The 11,389-nt window shown below is 46.1% G+C and overlaps 1 protein-coding gene across 1 annotated transcript; it reads right to left on the reverse strand.

The window, feature by feature from the left end:
* Window positions 1-3,295, reverse strand: LOC124657300 (probable indole-3-acetic acid-amido synthetase GH3.9). The gene is made up of 3 exons (XM_047195873.1): window positions 3,163-3,295; window positions 1,305-1,532; window positions 1-1,154 (listed from the first exon to the last, which is right to left on the reverse strand). The coding sequence occupies exons 1-3, from the start codon at window positions 3,293-3,295 to the stop codon at window positions 1-3; spliced, it is 1,515 nt and encodes a 504-aa protein (XP_047051829.1).
* Between the last annotated feature and the right edge of the window lie 8,094 nt (window positions 3,296-11,389).

Raw genomic sequence — 11,389 nt, forward strand, 5'->3', positions numbered from 1 at the left:
TTAGTCATAGGAGGTCCAACGGGGCAGGGCAGCGCTGAAGTGGTTGGACACGACGCATGAGTCGAGCAGCTTGATGGCGGGAGGGAAGGTGACACAGCGGGGCGTCTTGTACTGGTTGACGGAGGCGCCGCGGGAGATGGTGTAGTCCATGAGATCTTGGAAGGTACCTGGCCAGACCACCCGGATCTCGAGCGGTCCAATGGAGCCATAAACCACCCGGCTCTGCCTGTACATCGTGTTTAGGGCCTCCTCCATCTCCAAGCAGCAGCCGCCGAGGACCTCCTTGTCCACCGCCACGCCGGCAGTCAGCTCCCAGTAGACGACGTAGTGTCCTGGGATGCGAGCGGTGCAGGTGCGGCTGGTGTACTCCGCGACGGACGCGCCATGCGGCAGGCGCAGCAGCGCCGAGGCCCGCTCCACGGCGCGCTGCAGCTCCACCTCGTTCGTCTTGTCGGCGTCGATGGACAAGATCATGTTGGCGCGGCGCACGAACTGGAACTGCGGCGCACTGTTGTGGAACCCTGACACGCGGAGCACGTCGCCGACGCGGTACCGGTTCAGCCCCGCGAAGGTGGTGATCACGATCTCGTACTCGCGCCCGGCCTCCACCCTCGCAAGGTCCACCAGCGCCGGCTCGTCGTCGCCCTCCTCCTGCTCGTCGTCTACCGGGAGGAACTCGAAGTAGGCCAGGTTGGGCATGATGGTGTAGGACACCTCCGACGGGTCGCACAACGGGCGGAGGTTGACGCCGAAGAAGCACTCGGAGGAGGCGTAGGAGATGGACACCATGGGCAGGCCGCCGCTGTAGTGCCTCAGGGTGGGGACATACTGCGCCATGGTGCCGGTGATGACGGCCTCGAGGTACCTGGCGTTGGGCCAGACGCGGGCGAGGATGCCGGCCCACTCGGCCTTGCCGCACTCCTCCCGGACGAACCGGGCGAGCTCAGGATCCGGCCGGAGGATGCCGGCCACCGCATCGCGCACCGACTCGTCCGCGACACGTGGGTTGAGCGCGCCGGCCTCGATGTCGGCGGCCAGCTGCTCCCAGTTGAGCTGCAGGAATTGGACGGCGCGCAGGAGGCCGGTGGCGAACACTGCGCCGATGCGCAGCACCTGGTGGCGCTGGCACAGGCCGCACAGCATCTGCGCGTACCCTAGCTCCCCGCCGAGGGAGGTCGAGGAGGACGGAGGTGTCGTTGGCAGCGACGGCCAGGAGGAGGAGGAGGACGGACGCGCCGTTGGCAGGGACGGCCAGGAGGAGGACGAGGAGGAGGAGGAGGAGGACTCCGACGCCAAGTTCGCACGGCTGGAGGCGGCATACGAGAAGGCGGTGGCAAGGAAGGAGGCAAGGGCCCGAGCAAGGGCGCGGGCAGCGCGTCGTCGTCCATTCACCGACGGCGACGACAAAGACGCCACTGACCAGTCGTCCGACTGGAACTCAGGCTCCACGAACGCGTCGTCCGGCAGTTCCTCTTCCGAGGAGGAGGTGACAAGCAAGAGGCGCGTCTGTGAGAACGACGAGGCAGGGCCTTCTAACAAGAAGGCCAATAATTAGCTTATAATTTCTTTATTTAAATTTGTTCTCTAGTTTGTATGTTAAATATGTTTGAACTTGTTCGATTCGAGAATTACTTTATAATCAGTACAACTTGTTTTCGCGTTTGAACTTGCTCTTTCAAAGCAGCTGGACATGGAGCTGGACATGAAGACATCCCATGGACGCGCGAGGGAGGAGCGGGAGGCATGCGCGAGGGAAGAAGAAGAAGAAGCAGTCCAGCCCAGTGCCAGGCCCGGTCTGACCGGCCGCCACGCTGGCCGACCCGACACCAGACCCGGTCCAACCGGCCCCCACGCCATGTGAGCCCGGTTTCAACCGGATCCTGCACTGGTGCCAGCCGGGGGTGTTCTGTTTGTCATCTCGGCGCCCTGGTCATGACCCGGTCCCAGGCCCGGTCGACCGGCTCCTGAGCCGGCCGAGTTCGAGTCTGTCTCGGCCAGATCTCGATCTGGGTCGGTTATCTATGTATTTTCTCGAACCCTGGTCGTCCTGAACCCCTATATAAGTGCCCAGGATGCCCCCAAATTAGGTTTAGACCACGTTTAAAATAAACCCTAGTTCATAGCTGATTGCTTTGCAACTCTATCGAATTTCTACACCATATTGCATTGATTTGGTGTATACCCTGAAATTCTTGTGTGATCTGTTGTTCCATTGGGAATTAGACAAGGTGGTCGTGAACAAGGAGGAGGCGGTCGCGGATGTGGAGCAAGAGCCGTTGGTGGGGCGGAGACGACACCCTTGACTATCCCACCTTCTTTGCGTACAAGCAGGGGATATTGGCGGCGTGAAGGAGGACCAGCTCCTCGTCCAGCTGTCGGAGCTGTGCGACGATGAAGCACTCAGGATTAGCATTGCCACGTCGGAGATGGAGGCCCTGACCGAGTGGCAAGTCTTGGCCATCCAGCTGCGAGAGTCCATGCTCGTACCGGGACGACCTCCCACACCATCGTGGGCGACGTGGCCCCCGCCTCAACCAACGCCGATGCGCCAATGCCCCCAACTCTAGCTCCGGCGCCATTGGTTCAGCCCAAATAAGGATTTATCAATGAAATGTCCATTTTAAAAAAATGCATATGAATGCTAGGTTTACCCTGAACCCAAAGAGAGCAAGGGGTGGGTACGGCCGTATTTGTGTCCACGGATCGATCTAAACGGATTAAAACATATAAAATTGGTGTCTGAAATGGGATGGCATGCTGAAAATGTCTTTGGTATGATTAGTGGTAATCCATGTCCATCCAATAAAAGAGAGAAACACGAATTGCATGTGGTTGGTTTCATGAAATTTGATTAAGTTTAACCGACGCCGATACTTTACTTTTTTTTGTGATGTGTAAGTTGTTGAGCTTTGTAACTTCGGTAGGAGGGGTGCTCCTACCAATCCGTGATCTTCCAATCAGGGTCCAAGTGCTGCTGGGCAGTAGTACCTTTCTACGTTTGTAGAAGTTCATCCCTAAAGTCCTCCGTGTAGGGCAATTCCTTGGGCCAGCCTAAAGCAATGATTGATGATGAGAACACTACCTGCAAAGATCAAACGAGAGGAATTTAGCAATCCAATTGATGTCTTGCAGCTCAGGACACTCCATGGTACGGTCCATCACCATTCAGCCGTCCATTGCGCTTCCTCCCGGCTTGCATCTCGGGAACTCCATGCCACCCTCCATCACCACTCATAAGCTGGCCATGGTGCTTCCTCTTAGCTTCCAGCTCAGAAAACTCCATGCCACCCGCCATCACCACTCATCGGCCGACCGACCATGGCGCTTTCTCTTCTCTCCTCGACAAGTAAAAGTCAAAGTCTAAGTCACACGCGTTCCCCGCACGCGGACTGTGACGATGGACTATTACTTATAGAGCCAAAGTTGGAGGGAAGAGAGATCCATGAGTGGAAAGGATGTAGGGTCCAGATACAAAGTGTCATGGATCGATGACATGGCATCTCCTACTTCATTTCTTGTTGGCGTTAACCATTCGGCAAACGCCTCGGTTCTCTGCATGCTTTTCTAATCATTGATAGATTAGGAGCCATTGCAGACGCTTCGGTTCTCTGGTCGTCAGTGATGAATATACTGGGATATGCTTTAGTAATCTACGCCACAAAAGGCTTTATTTTTTCCAGCGTGCTTGGGTTTCTGTGCATTTTCCTGGCAAACGTAGTTACCCGGTAGCTCAATAAATTAATCTATTTCTTTCGAAGGACATTATACAAAAAGCAGTTTAAAAACTCACGTACCCTCTTGCATCAGCAAATGAAACTAAACACAAATTGAGTGCGTCAATTTATTAATATCCAGTTCCAATGTATTGAACCGTGATTTCTGAGATGGGGTATTGATTTACCTTCTGATTATGGTTTTCATCACGTAATAACTAATAGGAGATAAAAGGTGTGTCACTCGCTTCTTGCTACCCGTTGAATTGGATTGAATCTCACTGGCTTTCTCTTGCATGTTCTTCTTTAACTGAGCCCAATTTTTCTTTGCTCAACAAATAATACGTACGTGCCAGCTAGTAACTGATAATTGTCACGAAATGGTTAATGGTTGATCAAATAATTCATAAGTTAATAACGTTTTTGGCATGGACATGGCTATTTTTGTGGAAATTTCGATCAAGCAGCAAATACATGATAATAATGGTGCATAAAGCACAACACTTGTGACATATATAGAGATACAATATTCAGCTCAGACGCACTGAGTTTAACTAAAAACTGTTCAGGGGCATATATGTTTATAACATTATGAAATGTCATACTGCTACGATACTTGGTCAGCACATATCGTAAGTGCCAAGATCAAAACAGATGAAGAAGCTCCAGCGCCACGTCTGGCTACCGCTGGTCTGGTCAGCACATATTGTAAGTGCCAAGATCAAAGCAGATGAAGAAGCTGTTCTCCGCTGGTTGAAGAAGACACTTAGTGGCCCAGTCCATCCATCACCTGCAAAACAAGAAACCAAGAAATCTAGATTAAAGAAATTTTCTATTGCACGTGATTCACGCCCAAATGATCTAGCAATGTAAACAATATGTCTAGCGGGTGATGGCCATTACTGCCGGATCAGTAACGTGTTACGAAGAAAGAACCAACAATTTTTTTAAGATATGGAAGCATAGCCCCGGCCTCTGCATCAATCGATGCACACAGCCATAAGAACCAACAAATGCATCCACACACAACACTCAGGGCCATTGATCTAACAACAGTCTGACAACCACCACCAGTCCAAGACCCAATATCTGCAACCAGCTGTCCCATCACTGATCGAGCAGATTGCAAGATATTGCCAGACAATAATAACAAAGTTTCAAGTTCTTGTACAAGTTGATACTTCTCCGCATAACCATCCCAAGTCAAATAATACTACAAGTTGATACTTCTACATGTGACCAAGCTTTGATGCTTATTGATGAAGCCAAGAATCAAATCATTCAGGAAACAATATGAGGAACCAAAGGTTGAACACATGAACAGTTTCACAATTCACAGATCATGCTTCCAAACAATAAACTAGCATCTGCTAAAAACTGTTGGCATGGCCCACTTTGTTCAGCCAAACCTGGCTATTGCAGCCTACATACATTCAACCTATATATGTTTTATCAAGATCATAATTTGAATCAAGAAGATACATGGCAGGAGAATACATATACCAATATCCAGTAGCAGCTCACTTGCTTGACTTCAACTCCATAGTAACAGCAGAATGCAGCTCATACAACCTACACAAAATTATGACAGACGAAAAAGGGTTATAATGACATGCCCTACTATTAGATTAGTCTCCCAACTATATGTGTGATGGTCCTTTATGAGCATCTACAACTCACACGATGTTGACCTAGATTCCATTAACAACATTTTACAATAGGACACAACTCGTCCTCACGAAAAGCAAGATGAAGCAGTAGATGTTCACAATTACACTAAGGTAACACTACGCGTTGCAAACATCTACATATATTAACATGGACAAAAAAGAAAGATTAACATGTGACTGTCTAGAAGAAAGAGCAAAAAAAAGAGAGGAGAGGCAGCCTCACGCCTGGGGGCGGAGTCAACAACAAGACCTCATGGCGGCGTCGCTAGCATGAGGGCTCCGGCGAGAATCCAAGTGCGGAAGCATTGCAGTCAGGGGGGGGGTCTACAGGTGGAGGGGCGGTGACGAGAATGATTTCACACTATTGACAGAAAACAAGAAAGGAAGTGTGTTAGAAAAAGGGAATAAAGCATAGAAGGGCATTCACCTTAAGCAGGAGATTCTCGTATGTACTTTGCAAGACAATACTTCTACACAAGCAATAAGGGAAATAAAGTATTAGTGGGCAGATAAATATTTATTATCTAACTCTCCACGCAAAGAGAACTTCTTTACCTACAAATGGCTCTTCACATGATAAATTGTAATGCTTGGTACATACCCATTACGGTGAGCACTTCTTTTGGGTGTTGCTCCTAATGAAACGATGATAGCAATTTATATTAAATACTGTTAAATTTTGAGTTTCCAATGTGGATAAGAGGGCAGACACACTTCCAAAGGGTCATAGTAACTGCAGGATCATAGCATGAATAACTGAAACATAAGTAAACTTGTACACTACTCCATAATGAGAAAATACATTTCAGTTTGACAGTTTAATTAGAAAACTCTGTACAGTAATAGCCCATGGCATAAAATATGCAGGTACTACTCATGTTGGAAAAAAGCATGCATGGATATGCTCATAAGCAATTGTATGAATAGTCATAAACATGAGTAAACCCGAGAAAATGTGAAATTCAGTTCACACTGAAAACAAATTGAGTGAAGCAATAATACTAGCATGCAGGATTAATAAGTTAAGATCAAATGCACTAATATTTTGTACTTATACATGTTATCATCAGAACAAAACCATGGCAAATAAAGGAGTTATTCTCCCAAAAAAAAATTTGATTAAGATTACACAACACGAATCCATAATGTCAAGTAACAAGAAATGGCCTTTAGCACAAAGTTCATGAATTATATTGACTACTTTGCCCTAGACCTCAAATCACAAACTAGAGATCAACTTCTACATAGAGTAAATGACCAATATTCAATTAAAACTATCACCAAAAATTAGCACATCATCATCGTCCATCGAGCCAGGACAGGGTAGGGCTCGGTGGACGGCGTAAGAGCCAACCGACATGGCAAGAAGGCCATGCTCGCAGAACAAAAGTGGGAGAACAGAGGAGAGAGTAGGCACATAGAACTCACCGGGACGGACGTGAGGCGACAACAGTTACGAAACTGCGGGCGCCATCGCAAGGTGGCAAGGGCACCGACCAAAGGTATAAGAGGTAGCGGAGAGGGCAACCATGGCCTATGACCGCGCTACAGAAGGCCATGGTCGACCCCATGGACACCATTGTCACCACCACCATGAGGCTGCAGAGGAGCACCATGCCTGGTGATTTCATATGTTTCCATGTTCTCTCCCATGTTGATTCTGCTCCCATCACGTTTCAGAAATTTAGTTAGATATTTCATACACATGATAATTTTTCAGATAAATAGCTAAAATTTAGTACCATCCATTCAGGTTTCATGAAAACAACTAGAAGCCAGAGAACAAGTTTGGTACAAGTCAATAGATCTCCCTAACCTGAACATAGAAAAGTAAAGCACGTACAATTGGCAGCAGGTTAACGAGAATCATATGTATGATGTTCAGAAGTCAAAACAGGTGAGAAGTTTGAGAATAGCCATATAGCCAGTAATAAGCGTGTGGCTCCTCATGAGTTACCAAATTACAAATTTTCAAAAGATAGCCAAAACAGGTGCCAAAAATTCAATTTTAGTCCTGTAGTTTATCAATATGTTGTTGTTATGATCATCTCTTTAAATGACAACCAGTATCTACACGTGAATTAGGTGAGAAAATAGTGAAGGACTCTAATTCTATACCATATAACAAAAGAACGGAATGAAGTTTCTCAAGTGTAAAATAAGCACACTTAATGTTGGAAACAGTAGTAAGACTTTAACCATGCAGCAACACATCAATTACTTCTAAAAAAATATGAATTATTGAAATGTATCTACATTCTACAAGCACCAGCAAAATCACGAGAAAACAACTATTTACAAGCAATGGCAAAGTCACAGGTTACTGAATATGGACAGGAGACCAAGTATATCAGAAGTATCGGGGTCACCTGCAAGAAGGCACCATTTGTCACAGTTGCGCATAGAACCCTCTTCCTGGCCACTGCCTTCTGCTCCGCCAGTAAGTACCCATCCACCATTCCGGCGGCCATGGCGCCATCCTGCGAGACACTCTCTGTGAGCCCCTCACCTACTCCAGCATCCCATCCAGGTCCTCCCTCTTCGCATGGATGTGACACCAACTCTACCTTCAGATGCCCAGTCAGTCACTGCTGTTAATGAGATTACTTTCTGCCCTGCCACGTAAACTAAGAGGGTATTAATTAATCTCACACTTCATTCACGCAGTTCAGTTTTTCACCGAAAAGAAGGAGAACAGATGATTAACTTTGTGGAAAAGAAAATACAGAGAATATCACAAGAATATATGGCAAGTCGGGTCCAAATTGATATCTTAGTAGCTGTTGTGCTACTCATTATACATGGAAATTCAATAAAACAACACTAAGGTTGGATCAACTATTAGTAGTTGTTGTGCTACTCATTATACATGGTATTCAATAAAACAACACTAAGGTTGGATCAACTATTAGTAGAGTAACTGTGGCTGCTATACTTATATTTGCACATGGCAAATCAACTACATGACATCCAGATTGGATCAACAACTACTCCAAGCAAATATCTGATCCATTATATAGCAAGAACAAATAAATCTCACCAACATAATTCATGAATATATGATAGGACATACAAGAAGTACAAGATTTCTACAGGAAAATTCTTTTCTGTATTAAAAGAAGAATTAGGAAAACTAACAACAATAGGATTATTTTTGAAAAGCAACATATAAAAACCGTTTCTTCTACAAAGGCATAGGCCAAATCATATCAGAATGCTTTGGACAATGCCCACTTGTGAATTATAGGAAGCTCGTGTCATGATAATTCTATAAAAAGCTAGGTCTATTCCTAAGAGAAAAGCATACCTGCATTTGACGACTGCAGCTTTATCTTTTACTCAGCCCCTGGAAAAACATAATAGTTAGTAACATGTCAGGTGGCGTAGAGCTTATACATACAGAAACGAGAAATGATATAACAAATAGAAACTGGTAGAACATATTCATCATTAACCAGGAACATTACGGGAATTTTGTGATATTCGGCAATTCAAGTATTTATTTAATAAGAAACAAGTACTTTCTCGTAAAATTGACTCGAGGAATACTAAAATAGGTGGTACTCTCATACTATTTTCTCGTAGGATTGTTTTAATACAGAGGTAGTATTCAGCCTGCTAAAAGTTGAAGAATATTGACTGGACATAATCTTATAAATGTTGTAGAAGAGGGTTGAACACACACAAAAAATTGCACATCAATACATTACAGACTACAAGACTACAGAAGCATAGTTCTATCATGATCTTGCCATACAAGATCATGAATAAATTGTTTGAAGCAATAAGCGCTATAAGGCACATATATCTCACTTTCTGGATGATGAATCATACTTTCTACAACACCTAAGCACAGATAAAGTTCCAAAATAATGCCCTCAAGCAAGAAGGGAAGGCATGAACCTGTGAGGTATACCTTGTTCAGATGTACAGGTAGCGGCCGCGAAGTAGACTGGCGATGCAGCGTTGAGCTTGGACTTGTTCGTCGATGCGGCTCAACGCTTCACTCGTAAGGACATGGTGTTGTCCCAAACGGAGACCACCGAACACCTCCATACCATGACGTCCTCGGAGGGGCGCACCTAAAATGAAATAATGACAACTAAAAAGTAGTTAACATACCAGATTTTCTTTAGGCAAAATTGACATAATCATTCTGATAGTCAACAGTTGACAAGGTTCTGTTGTTTTTCCAAACATGGGGAAAACTCTCAGAACTATGATATGTTGCAAATTTTGAAATTTTGGTTAGTAATGAGATTTATAATTTGTATGCATGGATCCACCAGCGTTAACTGCTACAGAGGAATTAGCTACATTGGCATTTCAAGAGGAATGATGTTGCAAGCTATTAAAGATAAATGATGCTGCAGGTGTTGGGATTTGCCCACGGATCGATCACATGAAACTAGGCAAAAACACGCACACGAAAAAACTTTGGCCAAGGGTGCGTGTCGCACCCTATAATTTTCCTCTTTATTTCTCTTTTCTGTTTTCTTGATACAACTTTGATTCTGCGGTGTTACAATAACCATGACCTGGTGTGTATAAATACACGGCCGGCCAACCGACCCAAGCAACATCTAATCCTACTTGTACTTGGACTCTAGCTCAAAACTTGGACTCTAGCTCAAAACTGACCCGGACATCAACTTCTACACGGACAAGTACTTTCCTACTCTAGCTAACACGACCAGAACTCACCTAGCTAATCTGGACTAACCAAAACTACTACTCACGTGGACTCTTACTAATTTGACTCACACATCTAACACTAGGAAAGATTATTGCTAACAATCTCTCCCTAATCTTGACTCTTCGTCTTCGATGCTCCTCCGATCTCGACACCTTGCATATCTGCGTCTTGTCTACTTCTCGCTCCACGACAAGTTGAATTGGCTCTCCCCAAATTCAACTTGGCGAATTTACGGAACAATTCAAGCATGATCCGGACTACCCAGCCACGCTAGCAACCGTGGAACACACCGTCCACCCTAGCGTAATACATGCCGACTACCTCATGGACTACACCATCCAGTCCAGCCTCATGTAGAGACAGGTCCTCATTAAAGAGACTCCCCTTCACTGGTTTACCGCCCCCTTCATACTTGACCTTGATCCTCTCGTCGAGACACATAGATGATTTGGTTGAGGCACACTGACAGCTACCCGCTATCCTCTTGTTGCGTCTTCGCCCATTGTGATATCCCTCACCCGGACAGTCCCTCAACCTCCACACGCATCAACTGCAATGGATCCTCACAGAGACAAGCACTTGGACACAACGACGACTCACGGACTCGACGACAACCACACGTGTAGACGTGCATACACTTGACTCTTTGACTCATCGGACTCTTCCGAAGATGACCTTGACAAAACTCGCGGACGAAGATCTTGACGAGACTCCCGGTACCGCACCTCGGCACCACCTCTCCCATCAACAATCATCCACCACCACGCCTCGCCAACGACAACACCCTGTCGTCACCTCCTTGTCGCTCAACTGAGCGACGATCGCCCGCTGCCTCGCTGACGATAGCTTGCTCGCTGTCTCCACCCGGCCGCTCCGCCGAGCAACATTCGCCTGCCCCGAGGCGCTAGTAGGGCCGCCTCCCCGGGGCAAGCGTAGCTTCAAATATTTAACCTCGCTCTAATACCAATTGTTGGGATTTTCCCACGGATCGATCACATGAAACTAGGCAAAAACACGCACACGAAAAAACTTTGGCCAAGGGTGCGTGTCGCACCCTATAATTTTCCTCTTTATTTCTCTTTTCTGTTTTCTTGATACAACTTTGATTCTGCGGTGTTACAATAACCATGACCTGTGTATAAATACACGGCCGGCCAACCGACCCAAGCAACATCTAATCCTACTCGTACTTGAACTCTTGCTCAAAACAGACCCGGACATCAACTTCTACACGGACAAGTACTTTCCTACTCTAGCTAACACAACCAGAACTCACCTAGCTAATCTGGACTAACCAAAACTACTACTCA

Source organism: Lolium rigidum, chromosome 5, assembly GCF_022539505.1.
Source record: "Lolium rigidum isolate FL_2022 chromosome 5, APGP_CSIRO_Lrig_0.1, whole genome shotgun sequence".
In the NCBI taxonomy this organism is placed as follows: Eukaryota; Viridiplantae; Streptophyta; class Magnoliopsida; order Poales; family Poaceae; genus Lolium; species Lolium rigidum.